We start from the raw sequence: 21,092 nt of genomic DNA, 5'->3' as shown, positions 1-21,092 counted from the left end.
ATGTTATGCCAATTTTTGTTTCCCCTCTGTTTTCCATTTTTCCAATCTGAAGTTCAGTTCTCCACATTTCCACATCAGTTTACATTTTTTAAAAGTCATCATGAAAATTCATCAGCATTTTTGTGCAATTTTTTCCTATATATACGTGTGTGTGTGTTGCTGTGTGCAATTTTGCCTAACTTATTTTTGCAAAGCAATATTCCCTAATATAATGCACCTTTGCATGATATTCTAACAAATATGTCCATTTTTACACACACTTAACCCCCTTGTACAGTATTTTTGTATTACTCTGCTTTGGAACTGTGTTGCAAAATTCAGAGAAGTATGGATTTTAAAAGATAGCTCTACAGTTCACATATTATTATTTTTTTCCAAAAAGTGCGAATTAGGTGGGTTCCCCTTTAAAAGCAAACTGAATCCATTTTCTGCTCCATCCCTAGCAATGAATAACATACACTTAGATATGCCTGGTACTGGGGATCACATTAATGTCTCACATTGCTAAACAAATCCAATTTTTTACATTCGTTTTCTCTCTCCATTTTATTACATTTTGCATTCTGCAGTGCTCCCCTTTCATCACAACCCCACCGATCAAGGGTCAGCACAAGAGTACACAAGAATCATATCAGAAGAAAACAAAAGGAGGGGAGAGAGCTTTGCCACAGCAGTAAAGTTCTGAAATCAGTCTCTCTCTCTCCTCCCCCCCCCCCCGCCACCCAAATACTTTTGAAATTAAAAGCTCTGCAACCAGCACTGGCAGTCTTGCACTCCATGGATAAAACTTGATTAATTTTGTGTAGTGGGATGCTGTAGGTGATGGGAAGTGAATTTGTGCCAATAATTCTTTGACTTTATTAATGGGTTTCAGCCTCGCAATAGATTTATCCTATGATTACTGGAACCATCTCCCCTGTAACCTGTGATTCATCTTCACCCCCACTCCCACCCTGCAGTCTCTCTTCTCTCAGCCCAACCTTCCAAGAACACAATTGTCAAACAACTTTGCGATCTTGTGAAATAAAGGATGGAACTGTCCATCCCGCACCCAGCAAGGTGCGCTAAGAACCTTTCTGTAGGAAATTTCAAGTAGAGATGTATGGAAATCTTTCATTACAGCTTATGCATCGGCAGCTGGCAATTAAGGGGGGGGGGCTTGAAAAGTTCCAAAAAGCCCTCCCCCATAATTGCATTATCACGAGGGTGGGGGAAATGAGCTTCCCCTCCCCCCATCCCCAAACACACAGCAGCCTGAAGGTATGCAGCCTAGTTTTCCTCTTGTCTGGCCAACCCAAAAGTAAAGCATCTAAACTAGAAAAAGCTCCACCTTTCTGCTTGCCTCCCCTTTAGAGAATGTCTCTGAGAAAGATGCTACCCTAAGCCCCCCCCCTGCCCCCGCCAGGACCCCGGCAGTACCTTTGTTCCGGCGTCTCACCATGCCAAGCCGGCACTTCAGGGAAACAGCAAACATCTTCCCTGGATCGCAGTCTTCCCAATGCCTGCCTCACATAGCTCTCTCTGTATAGCTTCTCCCTCAACACCTCTGCCTGGCTCCGTGAGGGGCTGCTGGCTTTAAATTAATTTATGATTACTGTGAAATGGAGTTGTGCTTCATGTTCTGGCAGAAAGGAGTGAGAGGGAAGGAGCTGGGAAGAGGGGAAGGGAGACGGGGAACATTCCCCCTTCTCAAGAATTCCTCAGAATTGTGTTTAGCTGTTATTTGTGCCACTCAGGCTAGGTGAATGAGAAATCGCTACTCCACATTTCTGTCTCTGACCCTCAAATTAGTTATATATATATCGCAGACACCCTATCATTCTAAGAATCCTTTCTAAGTCCTAGAGTCTAAGATATTAACATAGTCATTAGCAACTCTACGGTTATTTTTATCCACATGCGTCTCCCTATAAAAGCAACACTTTGAAATACAGGAAAGAGCTCTCCATTTCACTGTAAAGTTCTCAGCAAATAAGGAAAAGGGGGGGCATTTGACTAAGTTTTGTTGAGAGTAGACCCACTGAAATCGATAAACATGGCTATGTTAAGACCATTAAGTTCAGTAGATCTACTCTGAGTAAAACTTAGTTGAATATGACTGAGAACGTGTATGATAAAAGCCACTGCAAACAAGGCACCTGAAGATGTGAGGATTTGATCCGAGAAATATGAAGGTTATGTCTCACAGTTTTGCCATGGGGTTAAGGGGGAATAACAATGAATTATTTAAATCAGTCTTGCTCAACCTGGTGCCCTGCAGATGTTTTGGACTACAATTCCCATCAGCCCCAGCACACACAACCAGTTTATCAGGAGAGATGGGTGTAGCTCAACAAGCTTGGTGTTTGGGTTGCTCTGCCCATCAGCTGGTGAAGAGTAAGGAGTAAGAGAGATAAGCAGCCCATCTATAAAATGTTTCTGTAGTTTCAGCTGGCAGTAGGGGCTCACTTTATAATACCCTTCATGGGTCGAAATTACCATGTGATGTCATAAAACGTAACTGTGCAACTCTGCCCTAGATAAGAGACAATGGCTCAGGATGGGACTTGCCTAAGGCAGCCAAATGGTGAAGACCAAGTCAGATCACTATAAACCGGCAAAATGAAACAGTGATTCTCCAATAATTAACCAGCTAGGAGACCTGGTCACACTTTTTGGGATTTGCTGAAAACTTGCAAATCCAGTTGGCCAGAGATCAAGCTGGCAGCAGAGGAAGCAAGGGTCAGAACAAAATATGAGAATATCTCCAAGGTGGCCAGAAGCCAATTTACTTGCCCAAAGTGTTTAAAACATGATTATGCTTCATCAGGGGTGAATCTCATGTAGTACTTTCAAGGAGAGATCAAACCATCTCAAAACCCTCAGTCTCAATAAAAAATGAAAGGACATTTTTCTGCAGCCCCAGTGGTGTAAATCGTTTTGTAAAGTTAGTTTATCCATCAGCCAGTCATTCTTAACAGCTCTGTGCCCCACTTTTTCAGAACAGGATAACATTGCTGACTAGCTAAAAGTGGACTGAAGCATCGCTGCGTAGCTGGCAAAAGGCAAAAATATGAAAGAGCTATGAGCTGAATTCATCGCAATCCAGTGTACAAACATGTAAGAAGTGTAAAATTGCCAACGCTACCCAGACTTAGCCAGACACAAAAATCTGGTTCTATACATGGGCCGTAAATATATACCATGGCTCTCCAGCAGTTCCCACTGCCATTAAATTAAGGTATCTGTCACATTATAAAATCCTGATATCCTTATTGGCAGGCACTGAATTATTGTCACTTCTATTTATAAACTAGAGGCCTTTGAAGAAGTGAATCCAAGGGTGAGACTTATGAAACAGCAGGGTCCTGCCACCCAAACTCAAAGGGTTAAGGAAATGTTAAAGAAATATTTGTGAATGTTTAATTTGAAAGATGGCATGTAAGGACTAATTTAAAATTCACATACACGTGGCCCAAGGCTATAAAAAAAATCCAAACAAAAAATAACTCTTGCACATGGTGGCCTTCTGTACAGCAGGCAAAACATCTGCAAGCCCATAAATTAACTCACAGTCCCTTCCAGGGATGTACAGTACTGTTATTGGTATGCTTTACATGATGGGCATGACATACAAGTGTCACAAATTGCATCCATTTGGCAAGGCTCCATTTTGCTGAACTTATTATTGCCTTCCTCCACTTGGGGGTGTAATATCTGATCTGCCCTTGGAGCAGCCAAGGGCCAGAATCATAGAGTTGGACAGACGTGTGTCTTGTAAGCCATCTAGCTCTACCCTCTGTTTAATGCAGCAAATGAAGAGCTAGAGCAGGGGTCAGCAAACTTTTTCAGCAGGAGGCCGGTCCACTGTCCCTCAGACCATGTGAGGGGCCGGACTATATTTTGAAAAGAAGAAGAACAAATTCCTATGCCCCACAAATGACCCAGCAATGCATTTTAAATAAAAGGACACATTCTACTCATGTAAAAACACACTGATTCCCGGATTGTCCGCAGGCTGGATTTAGAAGGTGATTGGGCCGGATCTGGCCCCCGGGCCTTAGTTTGCCTACCCATGAGCTAGAGCAGGCTTCCTCAACCTCAGCCCTCCAGATGTTTTGAGACTACAATTTCCAGCATCCCTGACCAATGGTCCTGCTAGCTAGAGATCATGGGAGTTGTAGGCCAAAAACATCTGGGGGGGGGCGAGGTTGAGGAAGCCTGAGCTACAGCACCACAACTGTAGGCTGTCCAGACCTCTACTCCAAGCTAAGTTGATAAGTGGATGGATGGTTCTGCCTTGCAACACAGGATTAGCCTAGGGTAGCTTTCCCCATCCTGTTGCCTTCCAGATTATTTGGATACAACACAATGACCATTGGCTAATGGGGAGATATAGTCCGAAACATCTGGAGAGCACTGGTTTAGGGGAAGGAGTACAAGATGTCAGGGTTCCTTTCAACTCACCGATTTCAGGATTCAGTGACCATTTGGCTCTCATTCAAACTTGCAGCTACTCCCTTCTCACTAAGAAGAGGAAGACGCGTTACAAGCCCTACGGGACACACTTAGCTCCTATTTTTAGATATGAAATGTGATGCAAATAGAGCGTAGATCTGGGCTTCCCCTTTGTAAGAGATAACATTTCAACAGCTACATTTAGAAAGAGCTGTAATATCACTTCTATAGTGAGGCGCTCCTGTGAATCATACAGTATAAGCCATTGTGGTTCCAGGAAAAAGAAAAGTGAATTTTAGATTATTATTCAATTATATTATTCAGATCAAAAAACATTGGAGCTCCACTAAAACTCCACACCATCCCATTTATTGGTAAAGATAGCATGGGAACAAAACAAAAAGCGATTTATTTTCCTGGTCATTAGAATCAGGAATACATATGTGGCAAATGTCATGATGAATTCTACTTATGTTGGCACAACTGCCCGGATTAATTTACTTTATTTCAAAATGGCTAGTTCTAATTGGCTGTCCTGCCCCAAGGGTTTGACTTATGACTTCCCTTCTTCAGGGGATGATGCTATGGATTTAAAGAAGGTGAGGGACCTCAGGTCCCACCTTAGTAGCACCTAACTATCTGGGAGAACTTCTGCAGGGAGCCTGTTGGGCCTTGGGCCTCTGGTCTAAGGATGCTTTGCTTCTGACTCAGAAACCTTACTGGAGCCCCCTCTTCGCCTGAGTCAATGACTGCTAACACAGGCTGGGGCCCTTTCAGTGAAGAGGCGCCTCTCAGAGAAGCTAGCTACAAGGCAGTGCTGAATCTGCTATTTAAGGCTAGTCTAAGGATGAGTGCTGGGAAGCAGGTGGCACTGTGGGTTAAACCACAGAGCCTAGGGCTTGCTGATTAGAAGGTTGGTGGTTTGAATCCCCGCGATGGGGTGAGCTCCCGTTGCTCAGTCTCTGCTCCTCCCAACCTAGCAGTTCAAAAGCACGTCAAAGTGCAAGTAGATAAATAGTGGGAAGGTAAACGGCATTTCCATGCGCTGTTCTGGTTCGCCAGAAGTGGCTTAGTCATGCTGGCCACATGACCCGGAAGCTGTACGCCGGCTCCCTAAAGCGGCCAGTAAAGCGAGATGAGCGCCGCAACCCCAGAGTCGGTCATGACTGGACCTAATGGTCAGGGGTCCCTTTACCTTTAAGGATGAGTGCAGTTGAAGCAAGGTCTGAGTTCTGCTCTAATGAAGTCTCCAGCCTGAGCCTTGCATGAAGCTGTCCAAGGTAACCTCACCGCCGCTGAAGCCAGTGCTCACAAGAACATACAGTCTCACCCGTCCTAATAACAATTGCCTTATGCAATGGTTTCCACTGTCCTCTGCTGATTTTGTTGTTGTTCCTTTATTGGAAGCACTCTGAATACAGTACAGTGGTACCTCAGGTTACAGACGCTTCAGGTTACAGACGCTTCAGGTTAGACTATTTCTAACCCAGAAATAGTACCTCAGGTTAAGAACTTTGCTTCTGGATGAGAACAGAAATAGCGCGCTGATGGCGCAGTGGCAGTGGGAGGCCCCATTAGCTAAAGTGGTGCTTCAGGTTAAGAACAGTTTCAGGTTAAGAACAGACCTCTGGAATGAATTAAGTTCTTAACCCGAGGTACCACTGTACTCTGGTTTTGTACCCACCTTTTTGTACCCACAAGTGTCTTCCGGGGCCACCTTCCCACACAAGTCACTTGACCCGTACAAGACTGTGGCCTCAAAAGACGCATTTATTAAAGGTCCATGCTCTCACACTTTGTTCGGGGTGAGATCGTGGCACCCAAAATGGGCACTGTGCTCACAAAATATGGGGATGCCTGAGTTTTACTGGGACAGTTGAGAGATAAGCTTTAGCATGCATCTTCTGAGACGGGCACAGAAATGTTTGTGTTTGGGGAAAAACGTTGCTGCAAACCCACAGGACAGAGCAGGCAATTCACCTAAAAAATAAATACCATAGAATCTGCTTCTTTCCCCTTGCCTTCGAAGCACAAACAAACAATCAAAATGGAGCCAATGCTTCTTGTATTACCTATCAGCCCAAGTCACGCTGCAGACCAGGAGTGAGACATTGGCTGAAAGGTCATGGGTGACTTTGAGTTCTACCATTAATTACAATCCAAACCATTGTATTGCACTATGGACAATATGATCTGCCCACTCCTTCAATACTATTTTCTGCGACTGCTAAAAGCTCTTCCGGGCCTCAACCAAGGGGCTTTCTCAAATTGTTTTGTCTATTGAAGATGCCAGGAACAGGTGGCTTTCTGCATGCAATGCATGTATTCTACCACTGACCTATGGCTTCCACATTATATTTTTATCACCTCTTTTTAAAGTGCTCTACATTTAGCACAACACAAAACAGCATCTGGCTGACCCTCTTAGCATCCAAGCCACTCTTTAGTTGTTTCAGCTGTATCCTTTATATCTTTCTCATTTCCCAAGAATGTCTATCAAAGGCACACCTAAATGCTCCCCTGTGGGTTATAGGGCGTAAACGGCTGCTGTATGGTCTATTTGATCAAGGCCTCATTCCCAAACACAATTATTCAGACTAAAGCTTTACTAAAGGAAATCAATAGATTTTTGCAGAAGTAAGCGGACCCAAGTTTACAGCCTCAGCGTTACTTCAGTGTTATATTTTAATTGATTTTAAGAAGACCATGCGGAATGAAATACATACATTTTATAAATTTGCCTTTCAGACATCTGTGATTACTCACAATTATTTTACAATGTGCCCTGAATATGATTTCCAAAGTAAAGGAATGCAGTCTCCTGTTTACATATTCACACTCCACTTTTATTTTACAACAGTTACTAAAGAGGGTCAGACTCTCATCAAAACTCCCAAGTCATAAGCAGAATATGTGCCATAAAGCTTGGAAATGACCTAGAATTTCACAAGCTCTCTGCTATTAAACCAGAAACTCTTTCCCATGCTGGAAGGCTATTCCCTACAAAAAAAGAGGAGAGATCACATAGTCCCCAGAACGTTGTCATGAAATGACACAATAATAGGCCTCGCCTCAAGGCGCATATGCATCCCTTTCATAGTTCATTTAAAGAAAGAGCTGCCTTTGTACGCACAATAGGGCAGCAATTGAATGAAGTATATTAAAACACAATTTTGCAAGAAGATCCATTTTCATTCATCAGGGCTGGTGTTTGAAATGTTTCCAACAAGGTGGAGGAAGTAAAGTAACGATGAAAAGAAGAATGTGCACATCCATTTGCAGCACAGAGAAATTCAATGGGATCATAATCCATATTCAGCAATATATATTGGGCATTATTATTTGGACACTTATCTTCGTTCGATATATGAATGAAACTCAACAGATTATGAGAAAGCTCTGAAGTAGCTATCTGCAAATTATGTCGCACTTTTAAATCCTGTTAAATCCCCTCTTCACCTTGTCAACTACTACTATAGTCATTCAATTTCTTCACTTAAACCATTTCAAAACATATAGTGCACACATCAGTCTAGAGATGTCCAATGTCATCTAAACATGTCTTTATAAGTTCTATGACTCCTTCATCTCTTCTCAAATGCAGGGCAGTCAAGGCATTTTGAAACTAAACACCAGAGAGATATCTGAATGTGTAGTTTAATCTATCTAACAAAATCAGAGCACACCCATCTCTAAGGCACCCTTCACAGGACCATTCGTTAAACAGCCCATTACATGGGTCGTGATATTAAAGGCCTTTCCATGTGAGGCAAAGGAGCTTATGAGGTAGAAAGCAACGCTGTGAATTCAGCTTGAAAAATGCATGCTGCTATTCTGAGAAAGCGGCAGACGACGGTGTTGCTCTCCTTTAATAATTAAATGGTACAGTATGTTTGCTCAATCCACAAATCCATGTACAAGACTCAGCGGCTCTTTCCAAGGAAACAGCTGAGCTTCCTGAAGCAAGCCTTATCTTCCACCTGCATTATTGCTGTTTGCATTCACTGCCAATTTGTTGTGGAAGGCAAGGCAAGAGGTCCTCCATTGCTACAATGGAGAACAAACGACTTTCCCAGACTGTGGTCATGCCACCCTCATGTATTATTCCTAATAGCTGCCTGTTTGTATTTTCCACTTTCAGATTGTATTAACAGAGCCATATGTTAGCAAAATTGTGCCTGGGGAAGATATTAAGTGAAGGGATGAATGGTGTTTACCTCACAAACAGGAGCTCATTACTCCATGCATGTGTGGGTTGGCAAGCTCACACCTAGGGAGAATGTGTCAATGTGACAAACTGAACAGGACTGAAGACTGCTCTGACTGCTATTGACGCAACGTTACTGAAATTGAACAGTAAAATAAAAATATCACAGTCAGCACCACATGCAGGTAAATGAGTCACCTTCAACCCAAATTAAATAGAATTGTAAACAGGGATGGACAAACTTTAATTCTAGTTTCTCTCAGTTTTTCATTTCCCCAATCTCTGCTTCAGTTCTCCACATTTCTACAACACTCTGCCATGTTTCGTTTTTAATCCTCATGAAAATTCATCAGGACATTTCCCTCAATAGACCCCCTTTTATGTAGTTTTCATGAATATATACATTTTTGCAAATATAATGCATATTTGTAAATAATAATAAATAATTCTTATTATTATTTATACCCTGCCCATCTGGCTGGGTTTCCCCAGCCACTCTGGGCGATTCCCAACAGAATACAATCGTACCTTGGTTTTTGAACAGCTTAGTTCTTGAACGTTTTGACTCCCGAATGCCGCAAACAGTGACTGTTCCAGTTTGCAAACTATTTTTGGAAGTCAAACGTCTGGTGTGGGCATGATTTGGTTTCCGAATGTTTTGGAACAGATTCTGTTTGACTTCCAATATACGACTGTATTAAAAACATGATAAAACAAATGTATGTATTATTATGCACACATTAGCCTTGTATATGCATTCTATACACATTACTAGAGAACTGCATTGCAAAATTCAGAGAAGGGTGAATTTTGAAGGATGGCTGTGTTTCCATTCACATATTGTTTCAGAAAGTATGAATTCAGTTGGCCGGCCTTTAAATGCAAACTGGAATGAATTTTTCCCCCATCTCTAGTTGTGAGGAAATGAAAGAGTCAAAAATGGAATCAGGTCAGATATGCCTGCAACCCTTTCCGTAGTAACTCACTGGATATAGAGAAGAGTTAAGGCTGTCATTGGTAGAGGCATCTAAATATAGAAAAGCCATGATTCTTTGATTTAAAACATTAAAGAAATGTTATGAATGGAATATTTTTCTCTCTGTGGTTTGAAACTCCTTGCTTCTGAAGCTCCAAGGCAAGACTGACGGGAGCCTGGTACCGGAGTACAATGGAAGAATGGAAGGGAGATTGTTTCATGTGCTATACTTGCATAATCTGGGTCAGACAGATTTGCTATTTTTAGAAGGAATGGGAAGATATTTCCCCCTTCAAGTCAGATGCACCTACAGTGCCTTACTGCATGTTTAATTTATACGGCGCATAGAAACATAGAATTGTAGAGTTGAAAGGGACCCAAAGGGTCATCTAATCCAGCCCCCTGCAATGCAGGAATCTCAGCTAAAGCATCCATGACTGATGGCCATCCAACTTCTGCTTAGAAGCCTCCAAGGAAAGAGAGTCCACCAATTCCCAAGGGAGCTCTTACTGTCAGAAAGGTTTTCTTGATGTTTAGTCAGAATCTCCTTTCTTGTAATTTGAAGCCATTGCTTTGAGCCCTACCCCCCAGAGCAGGAGAAAAGAAGCTTGCTCCATCTTCCACATGACAGCCCTCGAGATATTTGAAGATGGCTATCATATCTCCTCTCAGTCTCCTTTTTTTCCAGGGTAAACCTACCCATCTCCCTCAACCGTTCACCATAAGGCTTGGTTTCCAGACCCTTGATCATACTGGTTGCCCTCCTCCTCCAGTTTGTCAATATCCTTCTTAAAACGTGTCTATTTTGAAGTAGCTGTTATACTGTGCAAACACTTGTAACTAACTTGTAACTAACTGATATTAACAGCACTGTGCAGAATAATGTGTTATGTCTTTAATGATAAGACACATGAGAGATTGCAAATCTTAAACTCTCCATTAAATTCCTCTTCAAAGCGGCTGTCAGGGAACAGTGGAGAGTCAATCTCCACATTATTTTTCCAATGGAAACTGCCCCCCCCTGCCAATTAAGCCCAGGTGACCAATGAGCTCAAGGGCCTGGGTAGGTGTCATTCTCAGGAGGCATCTGCCATGCATAGACTATCTCCATGCTTTGCCAAGCAAACTGGCAGTATTGAAAACTAAGTTTCTTTTGTCTTGCGATATATATGGAGGCGGAAGGTGGGGGAACGTCTTACAGCATTGCTTCCTAGTGCTCATTTAAACTGCTTGAAGTATTATTGACGCTCTTGTTCTCTGTTCCCTGCAGTGAACCAAAGCCAGCAATTGCTTCTGTGTTTAACTGGGGAAAGCCTTTTAAACTTCCCACTTGGCAAGCAAGTGCTATGCCACAGGTTTGCATGTTATTCATTTATATACTTGGCTCTCATTGAGATTTATATTGTTCTTGTGGCAAGCTGCTGAATTTTATGAAGTGCCTTTTTCTATCTTTGGAAATAATTTCAGGAGCACGTAGAAGAAGGTGCTTGGGGATGCGGTGTGGTTAGCAAAGAAGGCCAATCCTTCCTCAACAACATGGTGCAACAGTAATGATCCGAAAAGGAGATCTTTCAACTCAGTAAGGAAACTGCTAAGGATCAAACTGTTGTGCTCTTCTAGCAAATACTAGCTTTAATCAAAGACAATAAAAAATCCTGCTGTATTTCATCTGGCGGTGGCATGTGATGATTATTCCCTGCCACTATGTAGGGTACAACCTGAAGAGTTGCACTGCGGGAAATATAAAGCTGGAGAATATTTTCAAAACAAAATCTGCCCTGTGCTATGACAGCCTGTGTTGGATCAACAGCTTTGTTGGTACAATTGTTATTTCTTGTGCAGAAGCTGCCAATACTGCAGGTGGCAGTGAGCTTTCAAATCCCTGTGTTCCCTAGCAGGCGCTTGCCATTTGTTCTTGGCAACAGCAGCGGCTGTGGGCATGGGAGTAGTAGCCCCACAAGGACCTGTAAATAACCTAGTGCTCAAACATCTCAAGAGGGAGAGCTAAGTGGTTTGGGCTTTGGAAAGAGCGCCAGGATTTGTTAAGGAAATGTTTTCTCTTTCCATTGGCCACAAGGGAAATCATTTTGGAAGAGCTGATACAGCCAACTTTTTCTGGTTCAGCTAACATTTTGTGACACAAACACATGAATCCAACTCTTTAAAAAGAAAATTCACAGTACAGACATTCAAGTGGGGAAAAAAAAAACCATGTTGCGTGCATCTATCTTCATGGAATACGTTGGTTCTCTGATCTGTTTTCTTTCTTGCAGTTTTCCTCTTTCCCTTAGCAGCTGCTCCACTAACGGAACTGCCTTGATCTCTCTCAGTTGCAATATATTTGCTGAAATTGGGGCTCAAAAAAAAATTATTTCATGGAAAGGGGAAAAAGCGGGGGGGGGGGGAGAATCCTTCCACAATTTGTTGGTAATTGCTTCAAAATTGTTCACCTGTTCAGGAACCATTGCCCTCACTTCATATTGACTTGGTTTGCCTTCAGTGATATTGCAGATGGGCTACATGGCATTACGATGATCACATTCACTACCTCAGATCTCTGCAACCTTTTCAGACCCAGGATCCACTTTTAATCCAGACCTGCATTTGGGGACCCATTTCTTAATCTTTTACCATATATATTTGCGTGGTGGTAGTACTCAGATCAGGCTGTGACCAACTAGTGGGTTCTGACCCACCAGTTGAAGACCAATCCACTACAAGATCCTTGATTGGCTAGGATCAATCACACTTAGAGCAAGAGGCAGCCAAAAATTACACAGCAGAAAATAGGTGTAAAAAAGCGAAGATTTTGGAGGAACATTGCAGCCCCTTTCCCCAAAAAGCTTCTCTTTGGGACTGAACGTCTTTGAGTTACATGCAGTTGTGTCCCTCAATTGTTGAAAGTCTCTTTGATCCAGCAGTGGCTTCTATGGGCAGAAAGGAGAGGGAGGTGGTTTACATGGATTCTTTCTTCCTGCAGCAGTCCCTGAAAGTACCTCTGCTCCTAAGTATGCTCCATAGGGATAGGGCACCCTTTCAGAAAGCATGGGAGGTGGCACAGGGGGTTTCTGGAGAAATGGAAAATTTGAGCAAATCATCTTCTCTCCCTTTTACATTTTTGGAAGACTCTACTGTATAAAATAATGTTCAATCAGTGGAAGGATACAATTCGATAAAACCCATTTGGCACAATCTTTCCAAACTCAGTTTTATGGCAATCCTTCATCTTCAGGACACTGAAAGAAGGATCTTCCTTCTTTCACCTCCGGGCCTAGAGGACAGAGCAAGAGACTCATACTTAAGCATCAGGACGACTGCAGCCAAATATAAGGATTCATTTTTTTTATACTTAGGGAATCTTGCCATATTTTCTACCCCGGCATTTCTGTGCATATCTTCCTTTCTTGTTCAAGCTCTTATTAGCAACGTAAGAAACCCCTTGTGGATCAGGCCAATGCCCCAGCTAGTCCAACATCCGGTCCTCACAGTGGCCAGTGAGATGCCCATTGGAAGCATGGGAGCAAGATCTGAATGCAACGGCACTCTCTCTCTCCACCAGTTTCCAGCAACTGGTCTTCAGAAGCATACAGCCTCCGACAGTAGAGGGTTTGTCTCATTCTCTGTAATGGTTTTAGGGGTTGCTCGTGCGTAAGTTGCCGCCACTCCTGGCTAGGTTACCTGGTTAACCCTTTCTGACTGAACAGCCTCCAGCATCATGACTGTCTCAGTCGCTGGCAGAATCCATCAGTGGGCGTTTCTTAAACCTTTTCCAGCATAAAAGTTGTTTGACGCCAAGTCTCCTCCTACTCTCCCTGCACGGAAGTCTTCTGCGCAGGGAGGGTGTGGGTAGCGGAGTACCTGTACTCTCTCCGCTGGTCTCCGGCGAAGAGTCTTGGAGATTCCTCTCCGATTCCCCCATCTGCCCCCCTTCTCCACTGGTGTTACGCTGATTTCCTTCCCCAGCAGATGGGCTGCCTCTCTCCCTACTGGGACCCTCTCCTGCATCCCTTTGGAGCCTTCCCTCCACCTCTAGCTCTGATGGCAGTTCCCTGACAGTCTCCTTAAAAACTCTCCAAATTAGCGGCCATCACTACTTGCGGAGTGAATTCTATCATTTAACTATAAGCTGTGTAAAGAAGTACTTTCTTTTTGCCCATCCTGAATCTTCCAGCATTCAGCTTCATTGACTATTGAGCTAGGACACCAGTAAGTGGTATCATGTCCAAATGGTGGGGTGATCACAGCACAGAAATTTTGTTTTTCACTTCAACAGTTTGCATACCGCTTAGCCCCAGTCATCTCTAAGCAGCCTAGAAGAGACCCAAAACAGAATGACTAAAAAGGTGTTAAAACTATAAAATCAGAGTTCAGTTTAAAAGGCTGCTGAAATAAATTTTTATTTCAACATTTTGATAAGCGAGTGAGGAGCAGGATTCAAGTATAAGTGAGAGCCCATATGTGAGGGGGCAGTCGTGGGTCAATTGTTGGGGGAAGACCTACCCTACCATTTCGCAAACCATTCTTGAGGGCTTATGGCAGAAAAGACATCCTGTTAAGATTGATGCTATTATGTATTGGTCACACAGTTGACTACTTATGTATGATTGTTTACAGAATGATGCACACAATTTTAAATGGCAGGCCGGCTTAGAACAAAAGAACCTATCTTTTCCCCAAAGTCTTGATTTATAGTCTGAAGCAAAGCTATCAACTTTCCTGTAATCAGCCACAACCCAAAAAGACAAATGTGATCTAAACAGAGGAAAGAACCAAGGCGAGGCATTAAATCTCACCTGTCAATTTTTTAAAGAAAAGAAGAGGGGGAAACACATAAAAAAATTCACTGAGAAATGAGAACAGGAAGTGTTGCTCAAAAGTTGCTCATTTGCCTTTCTGGCTTTCTTTTAGACTCTTCCCTAATTCTTCTGGGGACATTTGCTGGTGGTGGGACAGTGAGAAAGAAAGAGCCATGGGAGCTATCTGTAGTTGTGTTGCTCTAAGTATATCTGAAGCAGGAACACAGCCCTGGTGGCACTGGGACCTTTAAATGAATGGCTGTAGAGCAGGGTCAGTATACTTCAAACAAACAAACAAACAAATGACAAAAAGTATGAAGTTAAATCCATTCTTTGCATCAGTCTTAAGCAGAAGATGTAGGAGGGATATTGACCCAGACCAGGGCTTTGTATAGCAAAATTGCTACTGACTGTGCCTGTCTTTAAAGAGCTGGATGTCCCTCGCTCCCTTGATGAGCTGAAGAATGCTATCAACTCTCCGGCATTTGAGAAATCCCCAGGACAGGACATAATTCCAACAGTAGTGCTGAAAGCTGGCCTCAGCTCTTCCCTCATGATCCACCTTCATGGCCTTCTCTTGAAATGTTGGGAAACAGGATTCACGCCACAAGACACACACGACTCCAACATTGTGACCCTCTGCAAGAATAAAGGTGACCGCCATGACTGTAACAACTACAGTGGCATCTCCCTGCTGAGTATTGTGGAGAAAACCTTTGCCTGTGTAGTTCTTAACAGATTGTAGTCACTCGCTGAGACGATCTATCCCAAGTCACAATGCAGCTTTAGAGCTCAGAGGTCGACAGTCAACATGGTTCTCTCACTGTACCTGCTCCAGGATAAATGTTGAAAGCAGAGATGCCCCATGTACATTGCATTCATAGACCTGATGAAGGCCTTCGACCTTGTCAGCCAAAAGCGACTCTTCACACTGCTCAGTAAGACAGAATGCCCACTCAAACCCCACAAGATGATTGTGTCCTTCCATCAGAACTTGCATGACACCATCCAGTATGATGGTTCATCCTCAGACGCCTTCCCTATAAAGAGTGGTGTGAAATAGGGCTCTGTTTTCGCCCCAACTCTCTTTGGCATATCCGTCTCATATGCCTTCAGTTCAACTGAAGATGATTTGTACTTCCACTCAAGGAGTGACAGGGGTCTGTTCATCCTGGCACATCTCTATGCCAAGAAAAAAGTGAGGTGGGTCCTTATCCGTGAGATGTTGTTTGTAGATGATGCAGCCTTGACAGAGCACTCTGAGGATTTATAGAAACTCATCATCCATTTTGCCCAAGCCTACAGGGAGTTTCACCTCACCACCAGTCTGATGAAGACCAACATCCTTGGTCAGGACATCACCAGCACTCCATGTGTGACCACACACTTGAGGTGGTAGACAATTTTGTCCATCTGGGCTCCACAATAACTCTCAATTGACACTGAACTGGACAAGAATATTGCCAAGGCAGCTAATGTCCAATACCAATATGAAGGTTGATCAGGCTTGCGTGTTGAGCATGCTGCTTTATGGAAGTGAGTTGTGGGAAACTTACACCCGCCAGGAGTGACACCTCAATGCTTCCATATGCGCTGTGTCAGGAAGATTTTGGGCATCATATGGCAGGACAGAGTCTCAAACAAAGCTGTGCTCTCCCAAGCCCTCTTTCCCAGCATGTTCTCACTTCTGTCTCAGTGACGCCCATGCTGGTTTGGTCATGTACACAGAATGAAATATGGCAGGATTCCCCAAGGATGTACTCTACAGGGAGCTGGCTTCAGGCACCAAGCCCGTTGGCAGACCAACTCTGAATTATAAAGATGTCTGCAAACATGACATGAAGACTGGAAATATTAACCCCACCATGTGGGAATCCCTTGCAGACGACTGCATTACCTGGAGACAGACAGTCAAGTCATGTATCCACAGCAGTGACCAGAGGAGAAATGACTGCTTGGAGGAACATAGACAGACATGGTGCATCTGCCCTAGCTGCAATAAAACATCTCTCACTTATTCGTTTCTACAGCCACAACTGGTGCTGTAACTCTCCAGTGATTTGACTTTACCCCCAATAGCACACTCTTTCATAGTCTCGAGACAGATATATTCCAGCAAATGTCCAGACTCCTTCCAGCTGCTATGCCTCCTCCATTCATTAGCCAAAGAGGAATGTGTTGACCAGTTTTAAATCAATTCTTAACTGCCAATATCTACACCATGTTTATAACTAAGATGGGAAGACCCGAAAACAGGGAAACTGGAACTGGTATGGGAATAAACGGCACCCTTCCCCCCCCCAGTGGGTCTTTCCTTCCACCGCTGACGTCCACCTTTCAAATACACCATAGTTGTCAAGTATCACACTTAAACCAGCAGTAGTTAGGCTTATGCAATGTAAGAAGTAGGTCAGAACATCTTGAATTACCCAGGGGCAAAACTCAAGAGTAATTAGCCACACAGAATGTTTTATTGGAAGAAACTGACTGAAAGACCCACAAGCAGGCACATAAGAAAGCAGCCAATGGAACAACCTGCTAGAACAGCTAATTTCTCCTGCTATAGGTAGCAGGGGTCTGAAGTGCATTGCAAGGCTTTGGTCAACACTGCAGGAGCTGCAATCCATTTGCTCAACCAGACTATAGGGTGATAGAATCGTAGAGATGGAAGGGACCCAAAGGGTAATCTAGTACAACCTCCTGCAATGCAGGAATCACTGCTAAAGACTCCCTGGCAGATGGCCATCCAACCTCTGTTTTAAAACTTCTAGTGCAGTGTTTCCCAACCTTTTTTGGGCAAAGGCACACTTGTTTCATGAAAAAAATCTCGAGGCACACCACCATGCCAGATGGGGAAAGGTCACTTTTTACTTATGTAAAAAATAAAATAAAAAATAGTAACAGCATAGAAGGTAATGGTTAGGCTAGCATCCCTCTTCCAAATATGCTAGGTTTTTATTTGCAGGGACTGTTCTACATGGGAAAGCATTCAGCACGGTCATTCTCCCATCTGCCATCTGAATTGGTACTATTCTGGGTCAACTTACTCTGCTGCATGTGTAGATGAAAATGGCACCAAGTGTGTGGGGGGGCAGAACAGGTTTCAGATACAGGATATTAAGCATACACGTACTTCAGATTGAACTGGTTGCTTGCTTTGCAAGTTTTCATTTCCCAAATGACTGCCTTGGCAAGCGCAATACCTACCAGGCTCAACGCCGGTCTCGCGCTGCCGCTTCCCGCGCTCTCAAGGACCCGGGAGGAGGAAGGCGTGAAGGGAATCCCGAAGGCGCGAAAACCTCGCGCATGCGCAGGCCTTCCGCCTGCGACAGCCCAGTAGGCCGGCCAAAGCGAGCGGCGATGGGATGTGGGAGCTCGCTCGCTCGCCGCCCCGCGTGTGCCTATGTGGGGCACATTACAGCCCCGTGACGTCAGCGCCACGCAGGCAGCCAGGCAGGCAGACGGCGAGAGCCCCGCGCTGGGCGGCCTCTCCTCGCCGCCGCCGCCGCCCCGCCTCTCGCCACCCGACTCGCCCGCCTCCCTCCCACGGCACACCAGGCAACGTCTCGCACCGGTTGGGAAACACTGGTTTATCTCTTTGATGTCTGATGGGAGGGCATTCCACAGGGCGGGCGCCACTACCGAGAAGGCCCTCTGCCTGGTTCCCTGTAACCTCACTTTTCACAGTGAGGGAATTGCCAGAAGGCCCTTGGCACTGGATCTCAGTGTCTGGGCTGAACGATGGTGGCGGAGACGCTACTTCAGGTATACTGGACCGAAACCGCTTAGGGCTTTAAAGGTCAGCACCAACACTTTGAATTGTGCTCGGAAAGGTACTGGGAGCCAATGTAGGTCTTTCAAGACTGTCGTTACGTGGTCTCGGCGGCAGGTAGCAGCGCTCACAGCTTACGGACTGCACCGTGTAACAGGTGTCTGGCCCAGCAGCCTAAGGCGGACAAGCCACTGAAACAGGCATTCAGAATCCATTCATTTCATAAAACCTGCAGGGCTCAATCTCTGTGTTTGTGTATGTGTGTGTTTCTGTTTTGCCCAAGGGTCTGGGGGTGGGAGAGAGCTCTTTAGCATGATGCTTTTAAAACAATTAAATTATCAACAAACAAACCTGATGATACGAATAGCAACGTCAGGTGCTACCGGGGGGGGGGAGAAGGGGGCCTACTCGGAAGTAAATACTGCGTCCAGGCGCAATTAGCGCTGATTTAAGGTGCACCAAGACTGCCTAAAAACCTCACCAAAGATATGCAACAAAGCGCTTCGTTGCAGATGGGGAGAGTTTGTGCACCGGGAAGGCTGGAGGGCTTCTATTCTACATGCGGGGGTTGGGGGGGCGAGGAAAATGTGCTCCGTGGGGGGCGGGGAAGGCAAGAAAAGGAGCTGAGCTCTAACTATAGGCTCCCACGCTTGAGCAGGCCCGACTCGGTGGGGCGGACCACCCTCTCTCCTGGAGGAGGAGGAGGAAGAGGAGGAGGAGATTCCCATCCACGGCGTGGCCTCCCGCGCTCCTGAACAGGAAATCTCTGCAGCCCAAGACTCTCCGCGAGGCAGCTCCTCCCTTCCTGCCTTGAGCCGCCGCCAGCCGCGCCCCCCTCCCCAGTTATCTGCTGCCTGCCAAGCCCCGCCCCTCTTCATTGTCCTCCCCTTCTGTTTATACACAAAGACCCCCCATCTTCTTCCCCCTTCCCCTTCCTTCATCCCTCGCTTTTTTCCTCTCTTTCCTTTTTTTAAAAAAATATTTTCTCTTCCCCTTCTTTTTTTCCACCCTTTCTTTTTTCTCTTTCTCCCCCCCCCCTCCCCACCCTCCTGCCTTCCTGGGTTAAAGGACTTGAGCAATGGGTCTGGAGGTGGAGCTCGTCGGAGGATTAGCCCGACTCGCCCGCCTCCCTCCCACGGCACACCAGGCAACGTCTCGCGGCACACTAGTGTGCCGCGGAACACCGGTTGGGAAACACTGTTCTAGTGAAGGAAACCCCACCATCTTCCAAGGTATTTGGGGGAGGGGGAGAAATCCAGGGGAGATTGCATATCTTACAGACCTGTCAGCCTAACTAGTTTTCCAGGAAAATTAGAGCCAACCTAGACATGATGTTAAATGCATCTAAAGTTTATTTTGTGGGGGTGGGGAGGCAGGAGGTTGCCCCAATATTTTCCTGAAAATATTTCCCCCCCTTAATACCAGGTACACACTCTTACCTTCACTCCACCACCATTTAATTTGAACTCTTAGGTCATCTGCACACAAGGAATTTATTTTAGAACTCTATTACTGCATCCGTGTCAGTTATCCAAGTGGGGATAAGTTCCAGGGGCAACGTGCTTACTGGGGGTTGGTTCTTCCTTGTAAAGAGGTCAAATGAGGCTTGCAGTATTATTATTTTTTGCAATATTTGCATTTATTTACAAATACACAGATTGCATGTAGATAGAGGTCTAGCTAAACAAAGCAACAGAACACCCCAAATTCACTTCTCAGAGCTTAGGGAGACAGCTAGGATCCCAAGGTGTTTTTTCAAGACCCAAACTCAGCTCTCTGACTGTCCTTTCTCAGTCTGTGCCTTACACATTTCCAAGTAACTTGAATTCAAAAGGCCTGCTGTTAATAGCAATCAGCCAATCTCCCCAACAAAGGAGGTACTTGCTACACCCATTAGTGTAACCAACTTTCCAATTGGTTGGACCACTTTAGCAAGCTCTTGGCTAGACCTCAATTTGAGAATCACACACACAGCAAGTTGGAGGGGACCCCGAGGTCATCCAATTCAACCCCCAGGTTTATAACAATATAGTGATGGAAAATCCACACTCTGTGAAATATCTCTCCAAAAAGGAGTAATGGAGAAATGGGGTGGGGGTGGAGTGGGGAGACTGGATTACAAAGAGACACACTTAGGGACAAAAATACAAATCTTAGCTTCACATATAAGCTGATGCTGTCTTTTATCTGGCTATGATTATCCAGGAAAGAGATCTTAGAATAATATCTGAACACTCACTGAAACGGTCATCACCGCAGCAGTAGAAAAAGCAGATTCACAGTGAGGAATTATTGCAAAAGGCACTGGAAATAAAACAGAAAGTGGATAGCTCCGTTGGTTAGAGCGTGGTGCTGATAACGCCAAGGTTTGATCCCAGCTGCATATTCCTGCACTGCAGAGGGTTGGACTAGATGATCCTCAGGGTGCCTTCCAACTCTGAGTCTATGAAGATACAGGAATCTGTCCTGAACCAAATCTGTCCACTGATCCATCCAGGCCAGCATTGTCTACATCAGTTTCCCCTAACCTATATATTTTTCATTGCAGCTCCAATCGTTAGAAGATGGGGAAGGGCCTTAGCTCAGTGGCAAAACATCTGCTTAGTTTGCAGTAGGGTCCCTGGTTCAGTCCCCAGCATCTCCAGGTAGGGCTGGGACAGAGAACCCTACTTGAAACCCTGGAAAGCTGCTACCAGTAGACTATACTGTAGACTATACTGGGCTAAATGGACCAATGGTCTGTCTTCCTATGTTTCTGTTATTCCCGGCCCTTGGGGCCGATTGAAGTTGTAGTCCAAAACATCTAGATGGCACCAGGTTGAACAAGACCAATCCACATTGGATGGCAGTGCCTTTCCAGATGTTCAGGTGTTGGTCTCCCCCACCATTAACTGGAGGTGCCAA

General features: G+C 44.7%; 1 protein-coding gene across 5 annotated transcripts in view; it reads right to left on the bottom strand.

Annotated features, from left to right (window-relative positions):
- GRIP2 (glutamate receptor interacting protein 2) overlaps positions 1-21,092 on the bottom strand; it is a 385,704-nt gene that overhangs the window by 190,880 nt on the left and 173,732 nt on the right. Inside the window, exon 1 of one of the 5 annotated variants that reach the window (XM_081183992.1) lies at positions 1,420-1,504. The exons of the other annotated variants lie outside the window; for them this stretch is intronic. Coding sequence (XP_081040118.1) covers positions 1,420-1,474 — 55 coding nt within the window. The 5' untranslated portion in view covers positions 1,475-1,504. Of the gene's footprint in view, positions 1-1,419; positions 1,505-21,092 lie in introns of those variants that run through there. 5 annotated transcript variants of the gene reach the window in all.

Source organism: Podarcis bocagei, assembly GCF_964188305.1.
Source record: "Podarcis bocagei genome assembly, chromosome: 2".
NCBI lineage: Eukaryota > Metazoa > Chordata > Lepidosauria > Squamata > Lacertidae > Podarcis > Podarcis bocagei.
The sequence above is the reverse complement of the archived record's forward strand: the minus strand, read 5'-3'. Positions and strand labels throughout refer to the sequence as shown.